This window comes from Carlito syrichta, unplaced genomic scaffold (genome assembly GCF_000164805.1).
Source record: "Carlito syrichta isolate Samal-C Ts95f unplaced genomic scaffold, Tarsius_syrichta-2.0.1 Scaffold289236, whole genome shotgun sequence".
NCBI lineage: Eukaryota > Metazoa > Chordata > Mammalia > Primates > Tarsiidae > Carlito > Carlito syrichta.
The window spans coordinates 124965-152931 of record NW_007233332.1 but is presented as its reverse complement, the minus strand read 5'-3'; the positions used below and the strand labels follow the sequence as shown (position 1 = coordinate 152931).

General features: G+C 39.0%; 1 protein-coding gene across 1 annotated transcript in view; it reads left to right on the top strand.

Moving 5' to 3' along the window:
• FAM49A (family with sequence similarity 49 member A) overlaps positions 1–26157 on the top strand; it is a 70547-nt gene extending 44390 nt beyond the window's left edge. Inside the window, exons 3-11 of the mRNA XM_008054205.2 lie at positions 9478–9599; positions 10841–10946; positions 13060–13196; positions 13681–13758; positions 13933–14049; positions 14135–14214; positions 16182–16308; positions 20609–20679; positions 22679–26157. Coding sequence (XP_008052396.1) covers positions 9478–9599; positions 10841–10946; positions 13060–13196; positions 13681–13758; positions 13933–14049; positions 14135–14214; positions 16182–16308; positions 20609–20679; positions 22679–22742 — 902 coding nt within the window. The 3' untranslated portion in view covers positions 22743–26157. The remainder of the gene's footprint in view (positions 1–9477; positions 9600–10840; positions 10947–13059; positions 13197–13680; positions 13759–13932; positions 14050–14134; positions 14215–16181; positions 16309–20608; positions 20680–22678) is intronic.
• Positions 26158–27967: the final 1810 nt, after the last annotated feature.

Sequence of the window (27967 nt, the reverse complement as noted above, 5' to 3'; positions counted from 1 at the left end):
CATTAGATACTTTGCAATGTATAGGTTAAAAATACCAAGGATTTTGTAAAGTATCTCTCTTGTTCTCTTTCTTAGGGTGAGAACAGTATTCTTTGTGATTTTTTTTACATCTTTTTAAAAATAATATGAAAAGTTTGTGGCATAATTGCAGATTTATACCTAACAAAATTAACATTAATTATTGTGTATTATCTAATATATAATATACATTGGAATTTCCCTTGATTTTCTCAAAATGGCAGTTAACAACTTTTTTGGTTTAATCAAGATTGAAAGAAATTCACACAATATATTTGACTGGTTTCTCTTTTCTGGGCTTTTTGTTATGATAAGCAGACTTCCCATGAGATCTACCCTTTTTTTAAGTGTACAATACAGTATTGTTAACAATAGGCAAATTGTTATACAGTAAATCCCTAGGACTTATTCATTTTGAATAACTGAAATTTTGTACCCATTAATTAGCAACTCTCATTTCCCCCTCCCTGAGCCCCTGGAAACCACTATTCTACCCTCTACTCCTGACTCTTAGATACTTCATATAAGCAGAATCATGCAGTGTGTGTTCTTCTGTGATTAGTTTTTTTCACTTAGCATGATATCCTCAAGGTTCATCCATGTTGTTTTATATGGCACAATTTTCTCCTTTTTAAAATATGAATAATATTCTATGTGTATACTGCATTTTTAATCTATTAATTTTAAATGGAAACAGAACTTCTGACTACAATACTTTCTGTTCAGCTTTCCAGCGATTATGAAGGATATTCCATGTGCCAGGTACTCTGCCAGTTATGGTGTGAATAGCTGCAGAGCTTATAGTCTGCTTGGGAAGACAGGGCATGACAACAACTATCTACACTGCAGTGTGGGTAAGCAGGGACATATCCTGTGCTATAGGATTCATGGGAGAGAAAAACTAATTTGATCTGAGATAAGGTATAAGAGAGAATTGGAGAAGGATAAGTCTGGGAAGACTTCCAAGAAAGGGTGACATAATAGCTTCAATACTGCCATATTAAATGTCTTCTTTTCCTGGAAACTTTCTTAGCCTATACCAGTCATTCCTGAGAAATGTCTGCACATTCATTGCCACTTAGCTTTCACTGCATGATGTCTTTGCCTGTACTGTTCTATCAAACTGTTACTGATCACTTGTAACTTTGACTTTCCTGAGGAAGCCAGCCTTATTTTGTTAATTGTTTCATCTCCTTGATCACCTGTCACTATGGCAGGCGTATAAAATGTGCCTAATGAATATTTTCTGAATTGAATGATCCCGTCCTCACCTTCCTGAAGTCCTTGAAGATATGAACTGTGTATTTGGTTTAGTATCTCCCCAAAGCACCTGCTACTGTGATTGGCACATAGTAGGTACTCAATAAATATGATTGATTGTCCTATTATCTCATAATCTTTTATTCTTTTCAATTCTATATTTTGTCTTCCTCTCATACCTTAACTGGGTACCATTTTGGTATATTTGATCAGTGTGTTAGAATGAGCTGCAGGGAGAAGTCAAGTCTGTTAACCCCAAGAACCAGTCATCCACTGGTCAAGGATCAAGCATTGTTAATTTTCTTCAAGTGTATATCTGTCTCTTCACTATTGTATGCCTCCTTGAAGTGAGGATTTGGATGGCATCTTATGCTTATATTATTCTATGGTTAATCCAGTGTCCAGAATAGGGCTGGTCATGAAGCATAAACTTAGGAACATTGATTTTGATTGATGTTAATGAATTAGCTTTAGAAACAGCACTGGTGAGGGTGAGTTTTTATGGGACAGGGAGGCCTAGATGGTTAAATATGGCACACAAATATAGGAACATTAGAAGAACATGATCTCTTCTTCAAAGAGCATGTAATTTTAGGGGGGAGATAAGATGTAAGCACATTAAAGAGACAGTAGTACAGGTAATAGGGATGAAGTCTGTACTAGTTAGAACAGAGAGCAAGTGATCTGCTAGTCAGAAGAAATACAGGTTCTAGATTGGGATGAAGAAATGTTTCTTAGAAGACAGTGACTGATAATGGCTTTCCTGTAAGACAAACCCAGTAGGAACACCCAGGTCAATAGTGGTGGGGGGTGGGGTGGGGGAGATGTTAAGAAGAAAATTCTGAAGTCTCCAAACCACTGTACTCTTTAAAAAGATTCTGAATATTTTGACACTCTTTCTAAAAAAAACAAGAGGGTTGAGTCAGATCAGCCTGTCATTTGGGATTTTTGTTGTTGTAGTCTTCCTGCCACTACTGATCTCTTCTTTCTTCTTTTCTTCTCTTCTATCCTCACATCTGTTAAGACTGTTCAGAATAGGATTGATGGCCTTGGACTAGGAGAAGGGGGACGTAGCAGAAAATATCATATGTCTTTTGGTCTAATATCCTCTTTTGACAAAAGGAAAACAAAAACAGAACAGACCTAGGAGCTGTTTATTTATAGCATTACAGAGATTCTGTGACAGTGATGCCCCATCTTCTCGCACTTTTGCTTTTTAAGTGCTTTTAATCTATGTCACCATCTTTATTATGAACCTACAGGTAGGAAGAGGACAGGCTATTCTTAGCTTCCCTCTCTTTTACCAAGAACGAATCCAGAGCCCAGGGAGATTACTCAGCTTGCCTGAAGTCGAATATTCAGTGGGTGGCAAAGTTGGCAATAACATCCTGTCTTGAAAACTCCATCCTTGGAGTGCCCCATCACAGGGTTCCCACTGCATGAATGAAATCAACAGCCCTTCAAGAACCCTGGCCCTCCCACTTTTTTCAGTCCTGGAGTTATTGTTCCATAGGAAAAGGCCTCCAGCTCTGGTGTGAGATGACGAATGTCCTATTTAAATAAATATGTCAGGCTGGACTCAGTGGCTCAGCTTGTAATACCACGCTTTGGCAGGCTGAGGTGAGTGGATTGCCTCAGCCCGTGGGTTCAAGACCCGCCTGGGCAACTTGGCAAGACCTCATCTCTACAGTAAATCAAAAAACCAGCCGGGCATGGTAGCGCATGCCTGTAATTCCGGCTACTCGGAGGGCTGAGGCAGAAGGATCACCAGAACCCAGTGGGTTGAGGTTGGAGTGGCTGGGAGCGGCCACTTCACTCCAGTCTGGGCGACAGAGTGATACTCTAACTCAAAAATAAATAAATAAATAAATATGTCAGCCCTGTCATACTTATATTTTCTGAAGGACTTTTGCAATTTTATGCTGTTTCCATAAATGGTTAACATTCTGCTATAAATCACAACCACTTTATATCCCCAAATGTTAATAATATATAATTATTTATGGTTCTTAGTTTATCCTGAAGTGGGGAAAGATTGGAGGAGTGAGGAAGTGGGTAGGAAGAAGGACATAGATTTAATTTATGGCTTTGGTAAATCCTTTTTGCTATACCTTTCTTTAGTGTTTACACAACAGTCATCAGAGCACAGACAGCTATATATCCTATTGATGAAATGCCAGGGCTTCCTTCAAAATCAAACACATCTCCATATAAACTGTGTCTTCTACTTGCATCATCTTAGGTTAATTTGACTCTCTGCCAGATTTTCCATACAATCCTAAATAAATTGTTAGGAAAAAGTATGCGTGTCTGTGAAGCTTTTGAAGACAGGGTGAATCCTTTGCTGATTTACAAAGATAAGAACACTTTGATTTGACACCCCTTCTCCAGTTTGAGTCCTGCTGTTGCACCCTGTGGTAGGTTCACCAAAGACCTTCCTGACCAACAAAGCACATAGCTACCATCCTCTCCATTAGCACAATGGAATGCCAGGTATTTGCTTAAGATAAATATCATAGTTCTCCACAATAAAATCTTCCACCCTGGTGACACCAAAATATTGACAGCTAATATTTATCATCACTGGCAAATTGAACCAAAAGAGCATGAATATATCCCCTACAAGCAAAATGAATACTATTTAACTATCGTAAGGGATAAGAAGTTTTTTTTTCTATTAAAAATTTTAGACACAGGGATTTAGTGAGCTCTTGACAACAAATGTATGCGTGCAAGGTCACAGGGCGCATGATACATTTTCATACTTTCCACAATAGCAAGTCCAGAATAGGGTTTTAAATCATCGTCCGGATAATGGCCTGGATACACTTTTTCCGAGGCTCCTAGAAGTATTGGTTTCTGAAATTGCTTGTGTAAATCACAGAGATTCTTAACAGCTTCATTGTTAGACAGGAGTAACCCCTGCATTCTGTGGCCAATCTCCTCAATTTCAATGAAATAATTGGCAATAATTAGAAACTTAGAATGTGGTTTTTAGAAGAGACATTACTAAAGAATTCCCTGGCTGCAATGGGAAATAAGGGCCCATTTTCATCAGTAAGCTTATTGGTATGTGTCGGGGAGCAGGGTGCCTTTCTTTGACTAAAGGTCATTCTTTGTGTTAAAAATAGAAAAGCAAAGACCATAGTTCGGTGTTCCTGTTCACCCAGCAAATGTTTTAAGGGGTTGCTGTTAGGTTAAATATAGTAACCCTTTCAATCACTAATTCTTCACAGTCCCTTTCCATATGTCTTTCCTTGACATCTGAAACACAATAAATTTTAAAAACATGGTCACCAATTGGATCTGAATATGGAGGATGCCAAAAGTGTAGACTCTAAAGCCTCTCAAAGGGATTTTCCAGATGGCAAGATGGTAACAGCTTTAGGATTAAAAAAGTAAACTTAAGTGCAATTTTTCACTGTGCCAGACTCAACAAATGCCCTATTAGTGTGTTAGCCACACTGAGGAGACATTGAGGCCAGATGAACAATGGATGATTTGAAAACACAAATATTAACGAAAGTATGAATAGCAAATTTGATTATAGGTAAATACCTGTATCTTATTGATAAACAAAAGCTATGTAACCATATAAAAGCCACTTGGGAAGAAGAGACACTGCAGAGAACCTAGAAATAACAGAATTTTTACTAACTTTATTGTTTCCCCAAACCCAGCATTCTCTGCTACCTAACCAGTTTTCTTATTTATTCATTGATTTCTCACATGTTTATTGCATGTCTCTAGTGGTTTGTGATCTCGGGATTTAAAAACAACAGAAAAATATCAAAAAATACAATATGAGAAATATATTTGTTATTTGTTCAACTGTTTATTCAGCACATATTTCATGCATATCTATTTTGTACCAGACACTGTACTCGACCCAATGTCAAATGAAACAAATATGGCCCAAGTCCTATAGCCTAATGTAAGACACTCCCATTAATTAGTTCTGACTCTGATCATTTAGTTGGGGACAAAAGTAGAACGAATCGCTGACTTCCATAGGGATCTGTCATCTTGGGTTACACAATTTTTTCCTTTTTTTTTTTCTTTTTGAGTTAGAGTTCACTCTGTCACCCAGGCTGGAGTGCAGTGGCACACTCACTGGCACCCCAGAGTCGACCTGCTGGGCTCCGGCAATCCTTCTGCCTCAGCCTTCCAAGTAGCTGAAACTACAGGCACGTGCTACTGTGCCTGACTAATTTTTGATTCATTGTAGAGATGAGGTATTGCCAAGTTGCCCGGGCTGGTCTTGAACCCGTGTGCTCAGGCATTCCACTCGCTTCAGCTTCCCAATATGTTGGGATTATAGGCTGAGCCACTGAACCCAACCTTTTTTTTTTTTTTTCCTATTTGAAAAGAGAAATAAACAGAGTAGAGCATCTCCCAGCTGTGATTTGAGTCCCCTAAGACTCTTAGGGCACTCTGGCCCTAATTATAGCTAGAAGAGGTGACTTCAGTTCCATGAAAGAGGAAGCAAAAGAGAAAGAAGAAGAAATTGGGCATCCAATGAGACCAACAAATTATAGAAAAACATGAGCCAACACATTTCTGATCCCAGATTTTTTAAAAAGTGAATGATGGATTGGGTTTCTCCCACCCCACCCCACCACTGCAAAGCCACATGAGAAACATTTCTAATAGGACACCAAGAAACAGTTTCCCAGAGAGGGAGGCTGGGGGCTGAGTGTCCTGTCTCACAGATCATCCAAATGCCAGGAGATAATTACTGTAGTGTGGATGGTGTTCATTCACCATAGCCGCCAAGTCTGCCTCCTCCGAGAGAGAAGTGGAGAAGTGGTACCAGCCCAAGTTACTCCTCCAATTCTTTGTGATCATGTAAATGTCAATGTTCATTTTTATTAGAAAGTGTCTTTTCAGGCTGGGTGCTGGCTCAAGCCTGTAATCCCAGCACTTTGGGAGACCAAGGCGAGAGGATTGCCTGAGCCCACGGGTTCGAGAACAGCCTGGGCAACTTGCTGAAAGCTCATTTCTACAGTAAATCAAAAAAATTAGCTGGGCGTGGTGACATGCTCCTGTAGTTCCAGCTACTTGGAAGGCTGAGGTGGAAGATTGCCTAAGCCCAGCAGGTAGGGGCTGTGGGGGCCAGGAGCATGCGTGCCACCACACTCCAGTCTGGGCAACAGAGTGAGACTCCAACTCAAAAGAAAAAAGGAAAAGAAAGTGTCTTTTCACCTGGGATGGAGGGCAAAGCTTGCCTGTTTCAAGTCCCAGTTTAGGCCACCCTATTGAAAACAAGTCATATTTTTTAAGCACTTAAGAAAGGCCTCTATTTTTAAAAACTGACTTGAAATCTTTCTCCTCTTGTGTTTAAATAATCATCAACAGGATTTTTTTTTTTTAAATTTTGTTTTTCCAGCTCTCCTCTTCGAGCCCACTTAATTTTAACTCTGTTTTGTCTAAAACTTATCAAGTGGTGATTTGCTAAGATGGAGCATGTGACAACCAAGATTAGAAAGCTTTTTTGGCCTCCAAGTGCCTTCTTCTTTCACATGCTATTTTATAATTCAAATACTCTTAGAATTAACTTAATTCAACTCTCAGAATCTTGGTCACAGACTCCATTTTGCTTTTCCTTCTCTCCAAATAAAGATCTCTTTAGGAAATTGCCTCTGTTTAGCTTTGGTTTTTTGAAACATCCATCAAAAGGGGAAAGGGATTGAGTTAATGAGTGCTTGATTTTTATTTGTTTTCTAGGCACTTTGACTCACACTTTTTAAAAATGTTCTTTTCTCTGACACTTTCCTTACTTGGAAACTACCAGCCTGAATCCTGCTCCACTGAAACACTTTCTCCAGTTATAGTCTTCCTAGCCTGTGGGGTTTATGTTTCTGTTTAAGGCACCTATATTTCTTTGAGAAAAGTTTGGGAAAGCAGAAAGAGAAAAAAAAAATAAGTGATTAGTATTGTAAGTAGCACTGTATCTGAGAAAACTTACCAAATGTTTGTGGAAGACAATGAAAGGGTACAAAAGCAAAGGATTAGAGATTGAATATTCCTTATCCAAAATGCTTGGGACCAGAAGTGTTTGATTTTGGATTTTTTCAGATTTTGAAATGTTTGCATTATATTTACCTGTTGAGTATCCCAAATCCTAAAATCTGAAGTGCTCCAAGGAGCATTTCCTTTGAGCATCATGTCAGGGCTCAAAAATTTTCAGATTTTGGGACTTTTTGGATTTGGGAGCTAAACCTGTGATAGATTTCTTTTTCCCCTACTATCTCACAGTGGACTCTGTTTTCCTACCTGGCATGTCTCTTTCCCAGCTTTGCTTCACCCTGCTACAGGCCTTTTTCCATTCTGTACTCTCTTCATGAACATACTTCCTTCGGCCTGCCATCGACAGAGCTCAAGTCTTAACTCTTATATTTAACTTTATCCACTCCTCCCAGACCAACTCATCTTCTCCTTTTCTAAACCCTGATATGCATATGTGTTAGTACCTCCTTAGTTCCTAGTTGAAATTTGCAAAGTTTCTGGAAAACCTATGAGGGCCTATGATTTTTTTAAAAAGAGAATTACTATACAGTGATGAATTTCACTCTTCATTTCTTAGGAAGCACTACCAGTTTCTTAGGTATTAGACATGGCCTGATGAGTAAACTAGTCTAAAAATATGCATGCGCTTCATTCCAAAGAATTCGGTCCTGGAGAGTACAAGGTGCAACAGATGGTAACTGCACCAGGAACAGCCACCCCATCTCAGCCCCTCCCCTGAGCCCAGTCTTTCTGAGCACACCCAGTCATTTTGGTCAGTGCCTTGCTTCACCATTACTTCTTCGGATTCTGTTTTTTATATCCCTGGAATAACACTAGTGACAGTGTAATACTCTTTTGCAGGATCAGCCTCTTATATTCCCACAAAGATTAGTCGAAACTGAGATTTGTTGTGAGGAGTGTTAGACCAGCTATTAAGTCTGTCCTCACCCTCCATTAATGCAGTCTGCTGAGAGCATTCAGTGCTTTAGGAGCTGGATACTTGAAAACAGTTTCATATGTTGTTGTCTGGCCCCTCTCTCCATGAGACAGTGCCCTTTAGTGTTTTAGATGGAGAGGCAAACTTCTTTCTAGTCCAGCAACTCATCTATTTTATAGAAACTGTGATATAAATAAAATTCAATCTTGACCACCTCTGTACCTTCACCCACCATCCCCTGCAGAATGCTCCTGGGGACAAGGACACATATTGGCTCCAAGAATGTAGTCAATTGAGAATTCACGGAAGAGCTAAGAGGTGCTTCTGTGGCTGTAAGAGTATTATCTTCATTTATGTAATCTTGAATGTGTCACTTGTTTTTGTGGGTAACAGTCATAGTCAAGACCAAAGATAATCAGAACAGGTGTTTTTAAAATGAACTTCCTGCATGTCTTTGCCAAAACTCTTTGAGTATGAGATCATGTGCAATGAGCAGTCTTACTGCTTTCGATGTATCGGTGGGGAGGATATGCCTGTCATGGCTCTGGGAGTTTTGATTATCTAATTTTAAGCTTGTTTTATTAATGTGAAAATATAGGCAGACAGTTTTTCTCGCTATACTCAGATTCACAGATTTCCAATCAAAGCAGAACTATTAAGTTACCTCTCTTCTAAAAAGCAGACCTACTATAGAGTTGCAGTTTTACAAGGTGAAAAGAGTTAAGGAGATGGATGGTGGAGATGACTGCAAAATATTATGAATGTATTTAATATCACTGAACAGTATACTAACTTTTAAGTACCACTTATAAGCAATTAACATGGCAAATTTCAAGTTGGTGTACTTTACCAGAATAAAAATAATGACGTTTTTTAAATTAAAAAATAAATAAAAAGACAAATAAAAACAGCCACAAAAAGATTTTGTTTCTTCCTTCTATCACCAAGTGTGCTGCTTCACATATAACAAGTGTTCAAAAAAGTGTTCTATGTAAGTAAATAAATGAGTGCCTACAGTGGTTTCAATAAGCTTGTTTTATGTGTGCAGAAGGACTGTTGAATATTTTGAACTGAGTAATGGGCAGAAGTTGTGTTAGCTTTCCTTTCCTAGCATCCTGGTGACTGATTACTTCAAATAATGAATACCACACTTCAGGAATAAGATTGTCAAACAGATAGAACTGAATGCCCATTCTCTTTCCAAGATATTTGCAAACAACAGTCCTCTGTCTCTTGGTTTTCCTGCTTCTTAGATGCTCAGCCTACAGAAGGAGAAAGAGAAATCTGGAACCAAATCAGTGCCGTCCTTCAGGATTCTGAGAGCATCCTCGCAGACCTGCAGGCCTACAAAGGCGCGGGACCAGAGATCCGAGATGTATGCCAATGATAATACTAAACCAACTGCATGCTGGGAGGAGGCAAGAAAACCACATACACACATGCACACACACAGGCACATACACAGTAAGATTAAGTAACAACCCTAGTGTTTCCTAAAGTACTGGGAAGAACAGGAAGGGTAGTGTATCCTTTTAGAAATGTATGAATGTCCTCTTTTAATCCAGTACATTAATCTGAGCACACAGTGCTATAGATCTTGTAAAATATTATCCATTCTTTCTCAGACATAACATTTGATATTGCAGGACTCACATTAAACAATAATGTGTCATCATATTACTTCATTTAAAAGAAACATATATATAAAGTTTATGGACAACAGTTGAAATATGAATCATGAAGTCTGGGTTGACATGTACTTTCTAACATTTAGTAATGATTTTGGCAGGTTCCACCAGTGTCACACACAACAGCCAAAGACCACTTCACTTTCTAAAGACCGTCAGATTAAATGTCTTATGAGATTAAAAAGAATTAATGGAAAACAAAACAACAACCAAAACAAAAAAGAAAATAATCAATTTGGCTATTGAAACTTCGCAATGTATTAAAAGCAAGGAACTTCACATGCCTTTTATTTAAAAGCATTACTTTTGTGGCTATATCAACACACACACACACACACACACACACACACACACACACACACCCTACTGCCACTGCCCCTGCCCCATCCTTTTGAAAAGAACATCACTACCATCATAATCCTCAAACTGCTGAAACACAGACAAGACAGCATTTCTAAGAAAGTAATAGTCTATGAAGAGGTTGTTTTTCTACTTAGAGGTCATTGTTTAATTTGGGTAACATTACAAACTGGCAGAAATTAATATACGTTATAGAGAAAGGAAAATATCTACAGAATTTGTACTTATAATGAGCACTAACTGCTTTAGAATCAAACGATGATGGGCAGGGCTGGGTTTCTCCCATGTTAGGTGTGCGCTTTTTAAACATTCAAGATAACAAACAAGTAAGATGACTCAAGATCTAATTTTAAAGCCATTTGCTTTGTATTCAAGTGCTAAAATTTCCACTCAAAATGAGAATCTTGTGGGACAGTTCAATGATCTGATGTTGATTTAAGTAGTATGTATTAGCTAATTACAGCGGGGATTGTGTTTTTTAACAAACATTTTTTCTCAATCTTAAGGCATTTTGATGTGGAACCTATTGCTTTTTTTTGAAGAGACAGTTCTACCATGTTTTTTGTAGGCAATTCAAAACCCCAATGACATTCACCTTCAAGAAAAAGCTTGGAATGCGGTGTGCCCTCTAGTTGTGAGGCTAAAGAGATTTTACGAGTTTTCCATAAGACTAGGTGAGTATGTATTTAGAGTTTTCATGTCCCACATGTGAAGTTCTGTTTTGGTGTTTGAGAAGGTATTGGGAAGAGTGTGGCATTTGGAAAATGCCCCACATCCATGTTCTCTGCCTTGGAGAGGCCATTCATGAACAATTCTTGTCATTTTCATTTCTTTCAATCTACCCCAACGTTTCTTCCCCTAAAATTATTGGCACATTTAGAGTGTCTCTACTAGTGGGTATCTTTTTGGGTTCTGTTCTCATCTATGTCTAAATCTTTATAGTTTTATTATAAACTAATCACATTTCTGAATAACAGAGAAGCTGGAAGATACAAGTTACCTACCTATTAACCCAGAAAGAACTTGCTTGACTGGACTCATACGATAAATTCAACATAGAAAAATACAAGAAAAACAAACATAATGTTCTTTCTTTAAGTTTAAAAAAATAATCAAAATTGTGCAAGTACAGGATGACTTTGTAGAAGCAAGAGTAATGCCAAGCCTTGCTGGCTGTAGGCTCACTGTGTCCAGCAATGTGATATAACCACTGTCCTAGCAGTAAAGCTAGAGAATGTTTGATGAGATAATATAGTGTATGTAGGATGGAGAAGGCAGTAGTCTTGTTCTGCTCTACTTTTGCTGTAAAACAAATGCCACCGTTAAGAGAAAAACAGGAACTGAAAGACATTGGGGGAATAATGACCTTGAAATTGAGAAGACCAGAAGCTAAGACCAAGGGAAGTAGTTGAATGAACCAAACCAGTTTTATAAGAAGAGATGGCTTCTGAAGACTCTCAGATAGAAGAGGGATCAACTTCTCTCTCTGCTTCCTCAAAGGCTATTTCTAGGTCCAATTCACTGAAATCCTAAGGAGCCAAATTTTGACTCAACAGAAGGAAAAAACACCCATCAGTCAGAACAGGCCAAGGTAGAACTGACTGTCTCCAAGGACCGAGTGTTTCATAGATGGAAATATTTTAAAAGGCTAGAGGCATTCTTTATAAAGATGCTGTAAAAGACATAAGAACCATATAGAGCAGATGTCAGCAAATTTTTATTAAAGTGCCAGTTAGTAAATATTTTAGAATTTATGGTCTGTTCCTGTCTTTTTTGCAACTGTTTTCAACTCTGCCATCATAGCACAAAAATGACCCTAGTCAATACACAATGAGAATGTCTATGTTTTAATAAAACTTCATTTGCAAAAACAAGTGATGAGCCAGATTTGGCCTATGGGCCACAGTTTGCCAACACCTGCTATAGAAGATTAGTTAAATGACTCCATGCTGTTAGAAATTTACTGAAGAGGCCAGGCCAAGGTGAGAGGATTGCCTGAGCCCACGGGTTCAAGAACAGCCTAGGCAACTTGGTGAGACCTCATCTCTATAATAAATCAAAAAATTATCCAGGTGTGGTAGTACATGCCTGTAGTTCTGGCTACTTGGAAGACTGAGGTGGAAGGATCACCTGAGCCCAGCAGGACGATGCTGGGATCGCTGTGAGCATGCCGCTGCACTCCAGCCTGGGTGGCGGAGTGAGACTCCAACTCAAAAAAAAAAAAAAGAAAAGAAAAGACATTGACTTGCATAGAAAGCTCTTCAGAGTAGTGAGACTATTGCAAGAACAATAATGGAGGTAAATATGGCAATGGGTTTGTAGAAAAATATTCCTAGAATTAGGTTAGACTGTAGATGTAGAGCAAAGCTAATTGGGACCAGAAGTCTTTCTCCGCAAAAGCAGGTAATGTGGCCCATGTGTTTAGGGCTGCCATCTCCTCTCATCCTGCAACCTGAATGGCTGTCTTGTGCACATGACCCACAACCACATACTTGTGGTTTTCTAATAGTGTCAGGAATTGGGACTACTAAATATGTGAGGGTTCAGCTGAATTTACAGAGATATTTACAAACATGGTGGCCACGGGAAGTTTCTGCAGGGGAGGCAACCTGCTCTGGCATGTGGAATTCTTCCTCTTCCTCATCCACATGCAGCACAAGTCTTACAGTTGTCGGGAAGACTCAAGTAGGTTACTTCTGAGATTGTTAATTGAGGCTGATAATTGTGCTTTTTGAAGGATCTCAGTGGGCCACCTCCAGTTTATCTATACGTCCTCTTGACTTGCAGAAAAAGCTCTTCAGAGTTTATTGGAATCTTTGACCTGTCCGCCCTACACACCAACCCAACACCTGGAAAGGGAGCAGGCCCTGGCAAAGGAGTTTGCGGAAATTTTACATTTCACCCTTCGATTTGACGAATTAAAGGTTAGGCCACATGTGCTATGGAAATTTAACACACTTTTGCTGAGTACCTACTGTTTACAGCTACTCTGTTAGTGCTGTGGGGTGGGTGGATAGAGAAATGAGTAAGATGTTGTTTCTTCCCCAGAGAGACATATAATGTGGTGAGAATTTGCATTCCATGTGGTAAAAGTAATTTAAGATGATGATTTGTATATGGAAATTTAAAATCTGCCAAATGAAATCAGAGAAAACCTTTTCAAGTGTCTGTTCCTCATTGAGAATAAATATACTTTCCCTGAAATCTAGCCCACATTAAAAAAAAAAAAAGAGGCATATTTTAAAATGATGAAGCTTTGGGTCCTTATTTTTAACCAGAAGTTGCTTTGACTTTTGTACAACAAAGAGAAGTCCTGGCATATTTAGAAAATCTAGTGTCTGGGCTCCTAATGCATATCCTCCATCTGATGCTGAGACGTGACCTTCTTTACTCTCTTCTGAATTTCAGATGAGGAACCCGGCTATTCAGAATGACTTCAGCTACTACAGAAGAACAATAAGTCGCAATCGCATCAACAACATGCACGTGAGTCCCTGGGCCACCTTGACCTTTGCACCTTTCTTTGTGGCTGTCTTCATTTCTGCATCAGGCAGAACATGGAGAGAAGACAGCATCCTTGTTCATAATTCAATTTTCCAAGGAGAGTATTTGGGGATTTTGACTTTCTCTTTATAATTGCATCTTCTCTTATTTTATCAGCTAGACATTGAGAATGAAGTCAATAATGAGATGGCCAATCGAATGTCTCTCTTCTATGCAGAAGCCACACCCATGCTGAAAACCCTTAGCAATGCCACAATGCACTTTGTCTCTGAAGTAAGTGAAGTTGAGCAACAAAGTACTTCTTAATTGCACATAGAGCTGCTATCAGGGCTAACATGCACTTGTGTCTCCCATTTAGAACAAAACCCTGCCAATAGAGAATACCACAGACTGCCTCAGTACGATGACAAGTGTCTGTAAAGTCATGCTGGAAACTCCGTAAGTTAAACCAGAAGTGTATTCATGGTTGAGTGTACACCAAACCAGGGTCTGTTAAGATGATGATGATGATGATCATGAAGAAGGCGTTTACCACTTGGGTCAACACACTAAAGTTTACGTGTATATTATGTGCTTTAATTTCATTAAAAAAAAAACACCTCTGAGGGGTAGGTGCCAGTACCTCCATTTTTATAACTGAAGAAGCTGAGGCTGAAACTGGTTGATTGACCTCCCAAAGATTGTGTAGCTTATTAGATGACAAAACCAAGACTCAAATGAAAGATGCTGTAGAAGATGTGTAATAACCAATTAGAGGGGTGTGTTAAATGACAGAATATCATTGTAAATATGAGGGGAGGACCCCCAAAAATCTTGAATTTTCTTTTGGAAGGTGATCCCCTTTTAGGAAAAAAGGACTTTTTCCTTTGGATCAGTCAACCAAAGATTTATCTGGAAGTTTTGATAAGGTTGCGTCACAATTTGTGGAAGAAATGTCCCGAGTTGTGGCAAATGGATGAATGGTTCTTCACCATGACAACGCGCCTGCCCACACTATGCTGGAGTGTTCAGCAGTTTTTGATCTACCCTCCCTATTCACCCAATCTCGCCCCAAATGACTTTTTGTGTTTCCCTGGATGAAAAAATCCCTCAGAGGGAAATGTTTCTCTGGTGTGGAAGAGGTGAAACGTAATACAACAGAAACACTAAAAGGCATCAAAATTATGAGTTCAAAAAACTGTTTTGAGCAATGGAAAAAGCACCTTGATAGGTGTATTGCATCAAATGGAAATAACTTTGAAGATGACTGAAGTTTAAACATGTAAGAATAAATAAATTTTTTATAAATAAATTCCAGGTGTTTTAGTCCCCCCCTCATATATTGTAGAGAAGATTTGAGAAAGGGTTTAGAATCAAAACTAGAAGTGGTAAGACTGTTTCAAGAGTAATAATAGAGATCTATCTCCCTCTCCCTGTCCCTTTCTGTCTCTGAAGTTTTTTTGTATACCTGACCGAGTTATTAGTTGCTAGACTTATAAATGGTTGAGAATACTGAAGATGAAGCAGCGTGGTAATGGAAAAATCTGTACTCAGACATCTGAGTTCCACTTATGTCTGTAGTCCCTACTGTGCCTATAAATAACTGGTCTGACCTCCCTGAGCCTTGGTTTCCTCATCTAATCAAGTTCCCATAATGCCATGTACTTTTCAGAATGCTTGGGAAGACCAAAGGCATCAAGAGTGCCTTACAAAATTTGATGCTCTGTTCAAAAGTAAGATGGCATTAGTTTCAAATATTTTACTTATACCAAAGTTAAGATTTATTCCAAGAGAGAAATAGTAATCATCTTCATTGTGGAGTTTATTCATAAAGAGATAGATGCTAAGAAAGACTCTAGAATTGGCCTGAATTATCTGAATCATCAGGGACCCTGTCAAGGTAAGTGAACAAAATTTAAACTCTACAAATACTTTCAGCTCAGTGAATGATACATAATTTTTTTAAAGCTGTCTTTGACAATCCAATTCAATCTACAGCCTGTGTTTTAACAAAGGAAGTTACTCCGACTAGAGACATGATAGCTGCTCTGTAGAAATGAGCCTGATTCTTTTTCTCTGTAATGAAGCCATTACTCTCTATAATCTTGGACAGCCAGAGGGACCTGCAATAAAATATTCAAGATTGATGGGTGGGGGAGTGATATACTTGATGAGCTGGCCCACTGAAGGGCAGAAGAGAAGGGATTTACTGCCCTTTAATTTACCGTATTTTCACACTGAATTGCTGGTTGTTGAATAAATTCAAGGAGAATTATCATGAGTTTCTTCAAGAGCATATTAACCAGTTGTTCAGGTCTGGGATTGTTTTCAAGAGGATTGGAGGCGTTTAAGTAGCCAGTTGTAGAACCAAAATGTATGTGCTCTGACAAGGAAATGACACCGCTGCCATTTCTTCTCTCTTCCAGGGAGTACAGGAGTAGGTTTACAAGTGAAGAAACACTGATGTTCTGCATGAGGGTGATGGTGGGGGTCATCATCCTCTATGACCACGTGCACCCTGTGGGAGCTTTCTGCAAGACGTCCAAGATCGATGTAAGAATAGCTGTAAAATGTGCTTTCCATATAAGAGCACACAAATGTGGCCAAACACTCCTTGCTTCTCTTCCTCTGGCCTCTATCCCCAACTGAGAGTGATCTTTCCAAGATGCAAAACCCATCATGGTAGCTCTTCTCAGAGCAAGATGTCCAGGCTTTTTCATGTGCTTAGGACAAAATATCCAACCTCAAATGCTTTTAGTGGAGCTGAGCAGATGAACAATCACTTTGCTGCAAGCTGCCCCTTTAGTTGCCCAGTGTGCCATACACATAGATGGATTCTATTTTATATGTGTCTAATGTGAAAAGAGTTGGAAGGTACTGGATTAATCCCAAATGACCTTCTAGCTTCCCCTCCTATCATGTCTTACCTGTTACTCCACCCAATTTCCATGCCTTTCCTTGCCATTTGTACATAGGTGAGCCCTTTCCCCTGCCCAGAGCACGCTTCCTCTTTTTCTCTGATTGGTGAATTCCTTTCAGACATTCTTCAAATGCCATACCGTCTAGGAACACTTTCCTGCATGTGTCACTCCTTCTTGCTCCCCTGGTCCCCAGAGCACTTCGCATTTTGTACTTTCTTCCTCCTTTACAGACTGCTTTATGGACAGAGTCTATGATACACACAGCTACTATCTATCCTACCGCCTAGTCCAGGACCAACGCATGGCATGCTCAACACATACTCTGTAGAGTTGTTGCTGAATGAAGCAATGAAATGAATGAAGATAATTGGAAAACACATGATTTTGTTGTGCAGATGCTTTCCTGTTGATGTGGGATACAGCACACCTCCTCTTAACCCAGCATTTACCTGCAGCCTCAAATCAATAGCGCAACCCATGTACTCATTTAAAGCCTTTTAAGTGCAGAATAGAACCTCCTGGTACTAACCTATTCTGACATGGCTAATTCTAGATAGCTCTCTGTGTTCACTCATCTGCACAGAACAATGTCCTAATGCTCTAGCCCTGTGCAAGAGAAAGTCTGCGTGCCTGGGGTGGGGTGGGGGGTGGGGTGGGAATAAATCTGAAGAATACAAGAAAATTTATCAACAAACAATATAATTCAGATTACTCACTTTGGGGTTCTGGGTTCCTAGCATAGTTAGGCATGGTTCTTCATGGAATCTTTATGATTTTTTAAGTAATTATTTCTATTTACCAAGAAAAGAAATATTTTAAAATTTTTTGACATGTAGGAAATCAAATTATAGACAATGAAATGTATCTGTAATAACCTCGCCACAAAGGACCACTGTTAATTCATCAGCATAAGTGTGTACTTTCTTTTTGTGTAGATGCTTGTGTGATGTGTGTGTGGATGAATTTAACAAATTAGGACACTGCTATACATGCTATCTTGAAACGTTTTTCATTTGCATAACAGTATATTATGGGCATTTTTATACCAATAAATATTTTTATTGTATTATTTGTGAGGCTTTAATATTTTCATACTGTAGATTGGGTATGAATAACTCTATGAATAACTCTATAAATATCATTTGAATATGGATTCAGTTTATTACCTGGTACTCATATGACACTCTTATTTACCATAGTCATTTGTTAACTTGTCATAGATTCAACAATTAAAAATTGCACTGGGTTCAATTATGCCTTGTAGTCCTAACCTTTAAAAAGCTTGACTTTACATATAATTTACCGAGTCTTTCTGTTGAGATTGTAAATAGTGTATTGTGTTAAATATTTGCAAATAGTCTTGATGAAGTCTATTTTCATTCACACAGGTTGCACTAAGAATGTTCTGTTCATATTGAAGTTAGCAACTTAGGTTGTTCATATTGAACAAACTAATAAAGGCTTGTTCATATTGAGACTCTAAGAAAGTTTCAGGTTTACCAAGCATAGAATATATTTGAGACAGGCTTATTTTATTTTATATATATTTTTTTGATGACATAGACTCCCTCTACATCCTAATTTGCTTTCAAGTCAGTGGTTATAACGAATGGGTTTATAAATCTTTAGGGTGTTCGCATCAACTGTGAAAACACGAGTATCTATTTGTGAGGCCCTGGAAGAGGCACTGTACTTGCACATCTGAAGGGCATGCCTTGGAGTGCAGAAAAGATGTATATTGAGCTCTGGAAACCCAAGGCGGGAGAAACTCATTCTGCTGAAGAGTAGAAACACAGGGTGATGTTTGAAGTGGTCCTTGAAGAAGGTATAGGATTTTCCCAAAGGGAAAGAGGGAAGGAAAAATATTCCAGGAAGAGGGAATCATTAAAGCACTCACCAAGGCCCCAAGGGTATGAGCCATTTAGAGAATAGAAGTTAACCTTGGTGCCAGGAAAAACATGATAGGGTGAGAAGGTGTTTTCAAATTAATTCCATAGAAACTCATGAAATGTCCCAATAAGGTGTTACTCTTTAACCCCTTTTATCATCCTGGACTTTACCCAGACCCCACTTCCTATGGACACCTGAAATATGGCCCACCCCAAACTAAAGTTTCTCCCTTCCCTGCAAACCTGTTCCTCCTTCTGGGCTCCTGTCTCAGGTTTTTCACCCTCCTCCAACTAATTTCTAAGCCAGAGCCTAGAGCTGTCCCTGGGAATCTAGAACCGTTTTCTTCACCCCCATACCTTAGTCACCAAGTTCTATGGAGTTGACCTTAGATCAGCTCTTCCTGCTTTTTGATGCCTGCTGCTCCTCCCCCAATTCACAACCTCAAGGGCTTTCCCTGACCCTCCTCTTTCCATTCTTGTTTCCTTCTTGTCCCTTTCCGTAATGGCCACATCACTAAACTGTTTAACACTTAGCAATGTTATTTTTCTACAGGTAAAAGCCCCCAACTCCCCAACAAGCTATTAAATCCACACTGAATCTGGTCCTAAGTGCATCCTTGATGGCATCTTTTTATTTTCGCCCACAGCTTTAATCATCCTGAAATGAAACTAGAAATTCCCAGACAGAACCAACTGCTCTCTACCCCCTTTCATATCTATGCCCTTCCTGCCCCATGGGCATGGTTTGCAAATCACTTATCACACTATGACAATAAACTATAGGAGAGGGACAAATCCTCTGCATCCCTGGGCCTGATGCCATCCCAGGCCTGGGGTGACACAAAGCAGGTATGCCTGTGGCCTCTCCTACTCCTGTACCCATGACAGACATCTCTAATCAGCCATGACATTCTTTCTTGATGAGCCTATAATGACACCCAAAAGATTCTCAACACTGTTCCTTGACTTCCTCCATCAATCTATCAGGGTCTATCAGACCTTTAAGATAAAATCTTTTGACATACCAGAAGTATACTCACAGAAAATGTTTTTGAGCAACCATTATAAAAAGTAACCTCATCTTAGCATGTTCAAATCTAATACATATAGCGCCCGAACAGCTGAGTTTAAAATGAGTCATTGTCTTCTTTGCAGAAAGATTCTTACTTTGCCAAAAGACACTCCAGGATATGCATCATATAATGTGATCTATATAAAGTTAGTTTTTATACACAGCCCAAATTATGAGTCAGTTTTGTTCCAAGGGCACAAAAAACTAAGACATTTGCGTAGATTCATGCAGATACTACACAAGCAAGCATGGATGAAATCCAGGCACTGGGCCCCATGAGGTTCACATTTTTAACAATTGTCCTTTTCCAGTCCTTGAAAGATGGTTAAGACAGACCTACATCGCCAGGAGTTCTGGGTCTAGTGAGAGAGACAAATTAATCTGGCCATTAAAATCTCCAATGTTCTCTGATTAATGCCAAAGTCGCACTGGTAACACAAAGAGGTGGTGGTGTTTACTTCCGTTTTGTGAGAGTTGTCAGATCAGAAGAGACTTCCTGGAATTGTTCTACTTCAGCTGGGTCCTAAAATAATTGTTAAGGGCTTGCCAATCAAACAGCTAAAGGAGAGAAAGCATTCTGGGCAGCAGGATGGCATAAAGTTATTGGATTTCCATTCAGTAAATCTCAGCTGAGCATCAAGTAAAGAGAAGCCCCCAGTACTTGGCTCCAGAGTACAAGACCAAAAAATTAATTTCTCAAGTCTTTGTCCCTAAATGTCAGGCAAGTAAAATGTACAAGAGCAGTATAGTATGAAAACTGGCAATAATTATAATCATACAGAACCTTCTAGAAGACCAGAGCAGTAACTCACCAGCCTGCAGAGGTAGTGAAGACAGTTGATCATTTTCGTGTTGGATTTCAATGGGCAGAAATGATGTGATATTGTTATTGATAGGTGTTGTTATGGATGGATATTAGCATGGACAGTATTACTAAGATATTAACAGAACATTGCGCTTTTTCCTCCTAGATGAAAGGCTGCATAAAGGTTTTGAAGGAACAGGCCCCGGACAGTGTGGAGGGACTGCTGAATGCCCTCAGGTGAGCTTCAACTCTGTTTCACTCACATGGGGCAGCCAACACTTCAGGGCTGTTGCGAATTTAAATACTGCTGGGGAATCAATGGGGAGAGCACCAAGCTTAACCCCTTGCATGTTTTAACAAATTGACTCTCTCCAGCAACCTATTGAGGTCAGCATCATTTTTATCTTCCCCTTTGTACAGATGGAAAAAATTGAGATTTAGAAAAGTTTTAATAACTTGCCAAAAATAATATAGTAAATGGCCAAGCTAGGACCTAAACCAGGGTCTCAGTGACTCTATAGGTCACAGTCCTAACTCTCGACTTTGTAGTTTCTGAGGACTCTTCCTCCGAAGAAACTTCCAGGGTCTCACTTACCCTCACCAGTGATTGCCAAACCTGGCTGCATGTGAAAATTATGTGGGAAGCTTTGGGAAACAGTTGATGCTCAGACTCTGACCCTGACCAAATCAACCAGAATCTATGGGCGAGGGACTCAGTCATCCTTTTTGTGTTTGTTTGGTTGTTTGTTTATTCTAAACCCCCCCCCCCCAGGCGATTCACATGCAGCCACAAGAACTGAGAATCCACCTAAATATGTGGCCAGCTCTGGCATGTCACAGCTCCTCACTGCTAACAAGTAATGCTCAGGGAGCTGCCTCTTCCCAGAGAGGGGATTCTTATTTATTTTTATTTTTTGCTATGACACCCCCACGAATTTGTAAATATTCCAAATCTGCATTGTGAACTGGAAGGTTTATGGTCTCTTGATTTCCCACTCAGTGTTGTGCTTGCAGGAAGCATTCAGTAAGTGTAAGTGTAATGAATCAGTAATCCTCTACCTATGTACAACACATTTTATACTGTACTTCCAACATGGTCTCATTTCGTTATCACAACTTAGAGAAGTAAGACTGGTCTGTTTTCCCTATTTACTAAATAAGGAAACTGAGACACACATGAAATGAACAAGATAAACACCAGAGTTGATGCTATTTTGCCAAGTTGCTGAGTCATCATCCCTTAGAACAGTTGTAGATATGATATTAATATAAAAGCCTTCCAGATTCTATGGGTAAACCAAAGTTTTCTCCATTGGTGTCCATTTCACACCCACCTAACTTTATATGCAAAGCAAATAGACTTTAACTTCTGAATTTTTTGAACTTTCCAGCTTTATTTAGTCAAACAAAACACTGTACTAGACCATGAGTCCCTTCTGAATGTTGGAATTTGTGTCTCCTGGAGGCACGGTGGAGTTGGGCACAGGCTTTTGAGAGAGCCAGATCTAGGTTTGAATCAGAAATCACAATGTGTTCACATATCTCCAATCATTAGCTTTATGATCTGAAATGGGTCATCTAACCTCTCTGATTCTCAGTTTTCTCATCTTTAAAATGGAGGCAATTACCTTGCCTTCAAAGGTATTATGAGTGAGATGAAAACTTGCATGCAGTCCCATGACACGGTCGAGGTTTTATTACATATTAATTTATTTCCTTTACATAAAGGATTTTTACATTAGGTTAATGGGAGTCTGCAACTTGTCCTTTTGTTGGTTTTTTACCAATTTTATGCCCCCTAGTGGTGGTAATGAGCGTAAGCATGACCACGAAAGTAGAGAACTATAAACTATCAAGTTTTGGGTATTTTGAAATTTGTGACTCAGTAGGGATTGCCTCGATGGTCAAGATTCTGCACTCAACCATGTGAAGTCTACCTCGCCAAAACATGAGATTGTTCATATCTCCTCTGTGCAACTATTTGATTAGGTAAAAAAATCTACTTGGTTTAATAATCATGATACAAAATTCCTTTGGAAGGAAAAATCAAATATTAAATCTGTCTGAGAATACTGTGAGCATTGAATGGTGGCTCTTTGTCCAAAGAACTGAGCCCATGTTTGATTTATAAATATCAATTGTGTTTCCCAAGGTAAAGATGGGCTGGTGAGTCATTATTGAAGCTTTCAGAGAGCACTGTTTGCACGCTAACCTCTATCATTCTCTTTCCTTCCAGGTTCACTACAAAGCACTTGAATGATGAATCGACTTCCAAACAGATTCGAGCGATGCTTCAGTAGAGCTCTGCTCAAAGAAGAGGATCTATGTGCTGACCTCAGAAGATGTATATGTTTACATAATTTAATACAGATTGATGTTAATACTTGTGTATTTACATAACCGTTTCCTTCTTGTCACCGAAATATATGGACCTTAATTTGTATCCTGACTGACTCAACCCAGCAGAGCATAAATTGACTTGAGAGCCTTACCTTTGATGTCTGAAACGAAAACCCCTTCTCCAAAGGCAAAATTTGGAGACTTTGATCTTTGCTACTGGAGTCCTTTAATGACACCTGTAACAATCAGAAATTCCTAATAGTTTGTAGTAGTGTTTTAATTCTAGGTGTGTTATCTCTCTGGGAATTATAGTTTGTAGAAATACAAAGTATTTGATTTCCTGTGTCGGCTCAGCTACAAGAAATGCAACTGCTATCCTGACAGAGGGAGAGAGGAATCCAAGAAAAATGCATGTGGAGAATCAAACCCAAGTGTCTTGAATTCAGCACGCCCCCTCTCTGTCCTCAGACTGCAAATCACACATGCAACTTTTCTGTTTCCACGTGTTTTATTAATCAGCATATTCCCTTTCTGTCTGTATTTATATACACCCCCAACTTTCCCTTTTAATTTTACAAGAGAAAAATCACCTGTATTCATCAGTTAGTGGGAGAACAACTGGAATAGATAAATGGATGTGCTGTTGCTGCTAGACTGATGAAGGTGGTCGTCTTGGAAGTGGGGGACAGGTTCACAGGGGGGTACCCAAGCAGCAGGACAGCCATCTCTCTGCTTCAGCCCTCACCCTCTGAGGACAGGAAAATGGAGCTCTGGCTGTGAAATTGTAGGTAAGTTTGCCAACCTTCCACATTCCTGTGGAGTGCTGGGTGTATGGCTCCTCCTAATAGGAGTCCTGTTCTCTGTAGATCATTTATATAGGAACAGAGGTCTAGGGTACTTCATTACCAGAAAACTAAAAGGAATTTAGAGAGGAAAAAAATCCATGTTTTCTGGTTCCCTGGTATTTAAAAGGTAGCTCCTTCCCAACCCCACTGCTAGCTTGCTACAGTAAAAAATCTCTGGTTTGGCACCTGGATTTACCCCTAGCTCTACTAGCGATTCATAATGTGATCTTGGGGAATTTGTTTAAGCTCTGTGAGTCTGAATGTCCCTATCTGTGTAATAGGCAGTTAAAACAGACAATCTTCAGGAGGTCTAAGAGCTGACAAAATGACTGACTCCACCCTTCTTCCTTAGTAAGTAGTCCAGTGAGCATCACCCCACCTTATCCTGTTGATTAACAATGTTACATGATCTGCAGTCTTTCTGTCTGTAGATCAGAGCTTAGTTAGAAAGGAATCTTGAAAATCTTCTATTCTGACCCCCAGTGAAAAAATAAGACCCAGAGGATATCGTCATACACGATGCCTTCTTGTGGGATTAAACCCCAGGATGCTTCACTCCTGACTCCATGCTCTTTTTTTTTTTTTTTTAACCATACGGCCTATGAACACACTCTATAAGATGGGACTTGACACTTTTAAATAAATTTCCAGTCTGGCCTATATTCTTACTTGCCTGTTTCCACTAGAATAAAAGAGTCATCCAGACAATTAGTGAATGATAATCCTGGAAGCTGGGTCTGGGCACATCAGGGTTTGGCATAATTTATAACATCCCAAGGAATGAGTTATAAGACGTCATTGCTTTCTGGACTTTAGTGTCAACTGATACTGCCTTGGGTCTCTAAGAAAAGGAGAGAAGTACTTGTTTTATTTTGTTTTAACAAAGAGATGCAGTCAAGGGGCAGAAAAGATTTTCTGGTCTATATCTAAACATCAGTCAACAGAGAAAGGAAAAACTCTTTTTCTTGGAGATTTTTAAGTTGAATAGGTACAGCTGCTTGGATGGAGGGTCTCTCATCAGAAAAGAAATATGCAAGATGGCTTTCAATACCTTTTCCAACCTAGAGATTTTTAAATCCTAGAGGAAGTCAGAAAATGTGGTCACAAAAGGTGAGCAAAATCATTAAATATTCAGCTAAGAAATGTTCTATTTGGCAGGCACGTGTTATGCTTAAGCAACGATTGTCAGGACTAGAAATACAGAAGCACACAATGTTTTTTGGGTCCATTTTTTTTCCTTTATCAGGTGAGGAGATGAAGGATTGAAGAAAGGAAAAGGACTTGCCAGCCACCAAAGGGCTCTTGAGGCACTTGAACCTAAGACGTGTCTATACCACAGCTGCCTCTCAGCTGTCTAAAGAAGAAAATGTTAGGGATTATCTGTCAAATTATATTTATCTCAGAGTAAACAGTTGAGCACATTTATAATTTTAGAGTTTCTGTCAAATGGGATCAAGCATGTGGGAAGGGCTGCTGGCCTGCCCTAATTTAGCCAGACCACCTTGTCTTGAAGCCAAGATTCAGCAGTACATGGATTCTGAAAAGCCCAGGGTCTGAATTGTTGCCTCTGATTATTGGGAGGACAGGTTAACTGAATGTCTGTGATCACTAACAGTTGATGGGCCTTGGGTCCACACCAGAGCTATTGTGGGAGACAAATTCTTTTAACAGAATGTCCCCCAGGCATCAGGAATCCTTGAACAATCACAGGGTTTTTTTCTTCTGTGCTGCATGCACATGTGTCCAAGACTTATGGGTGGTTTAGGGGAAAGTACTAGCCACAGTGTTGACGTCATTGTTAACTATATTTCATATTTGAGGTCTCATTGTTTTCAAATAAACAGTGTTTTCCATGGCTCAGATATTTATTTTTGGGCAAACAACAAGGTAAAAATTATGTTTCTCAGATACATTGCTACTTGGGGATTATAACTCTGTTCTCAGAAACCTTTCATATGCCACCAAGAATTGGTAGTAAAAAACAAGTGAAAATGAATGTTTTGAACTGTGCTGACCCAATAGGGCTGGAGTATTAACAACCAGAAGGAAAGATTTGAATATTACCTTTTAACTATGAGTTAATATCATGTTTGATCAACATTTGCTCCCAGTCATCACCATGATATCAAGACATTAATGATAAACTGAGGTTTCTGATGCATAATCACATTTAAGTAAAAATAATTTCATACTATCCCAAAAGAAAAATAAATCTTATGCAATGTTAGGATTCAATTGTGCAGTAGAATTCAGAGACTTCTTATTCAGTTTTGTATTCTAGACAGCTACAATTTTGTAATGTTAATAATAAACCCTGAAATTTTATCTTAAAGAACCCAAAACTTTGGAACCCCATTTTCCCACTACATCTATTAACATAAAGGCTGTTGCATATACCAAGTCACTTTAAAAATTGTCATATGTTGTTTGCTGAAGTCACTGTAATTTTTTTTTTTTTTTTTGCTTGCTTTGCCTTTTTTTGTACAGAAGTTTTAAGTGTGAAATGAAAATTAAAGTTTGGTACATATATTTAAAAGTACACCTCTATTTTATATGATGCTCCAGGTTGCGAAGGTGATAAGCACATGATTATGAGTTCACATAGATATTTGCTAAACACCTGCTCTGAGGAAACTGCACCAGCTGCCTCTCTACACCTCAGTGTCTTCAAAAACAACATGTAATGCACAAAATGTGCTCCTCTTAGTACCAGCTGCCTCTTGTTCATTTCAGCATTTTCTTTTTTATAATGAACACTTTATTGTTTAAAAAAAAAGGCAGAAAATGAACAGAGACATGAGTGATATCTAGAGATGCATGAGACCTACTTGTCCAGTGATTCTAAGAAACCCTAATAAATGATCTTTTATTCCTTTTTTAGTGCAGTAGCACTTTATAGATTTGGCAAGATCAGCAAATAACCTATTCCATGTAAGTACATTTTTCAGACAATATAAGCACTGAAATAGTTCTTTTATCCAACAATGGAGCCTTCCTAGAGCATTACTTTTAATCCCTGCACTTCTGAAGCTGATCACCTGAGACCTAATTGTGTGTGTTCTCAATGGCTCAGAATCTCCAAGAGAGACTTTCCATGATGCTGTGTGCAAAAGACAAGGGCACAATCATTAGTATTATTTTGGGGCACAAAGATAAATGAAGTGGGAATTTCTGCAAACTGACGAATGGATAAGTTTAAATAACCACAAGCTAGAAGGAGAGAAATGCAAAGAGGCTAAAGACTGTGTGTGTGTGTATGTGCATGCACCAAACTAAAGGGTGTGGAGAGTCAAAAGTCATGAAAAAATGAGGAATAGGGTGGACCCCCCAAATTGGAATTTACTTACACAAAATCATGTATTATTTTAACATATCTAAATTTTAGTCACCTTCAAAGTACTCTCCATTTGATTCAATACACCTATCAAGATGCTTTTTTCTCTGTCAAAACAGGTTTTGAACTAGTTAATTTTGATGCCTTTAGTGCTTCTGTCATTTTTTATTTCACATCTTCCACATCAGCAAAACGTTTCCCTTTGAGGACTGTTTTTCATCCAGAAACAAAAACGTTAGTCAGGGTGAGATCAGGTCAATAGGGAGGGTGGAGGACAGGGTCATGCTGTTTTTGGTTAAAAAAAAAAAAAAAACACAAAAAACTGCTGAACACTCAGCCCAGTGTGGGCAGGTGCATTCATCATGAAATGGGCAAATATTGAAATAATCTCCAAAAAAAGTTCGCTGAAGCTAAACGCAGCCTCTCAGAACAACATTAGCTGGCACGCTGATGCAGATTGGTTCATAGAACACTTACCTAATGGGGAAAGCCTACACTTCAAGAAGCATGCCCACCAAAAGATAACTTGGGGTTTTTTGTTGTTGTTATTTCCCCTCCTCATATGTGTGATTGTCAAGAGGAATACAGGTAGTGGGGATGTGTGATTCAGAATACCCTTCATGTCAGCCATAATGTTGGCTGTTACTCAGGGTTGTCACGAAAGAATGAGGATGAGGAGCTCTGTGAATATTTGCAATCTGTATTCACACCTGATTTAATCCTTTGGCTGATCAGCGAATAGATAGAATTTCTAGGTGTTTGCTGTTTGAAAGGTTTACATTATATTTGGTTATCACAACTATAGTGACTACTTACATAATGCTAAATAATATTGGTCAATTTGTTTAAGCTACTCATATTCATTAATACATTAGTCCATCCAGTACCCAAATCCTGATGGAGACTAGTCTAAAACTGCACTAACATCACCCTCATGGTAGCTCTTACACAGTAAATAGAGGTCTTGGCTGCTCTGCTTCATTCAAAAATCAAACTCCAATGAAGA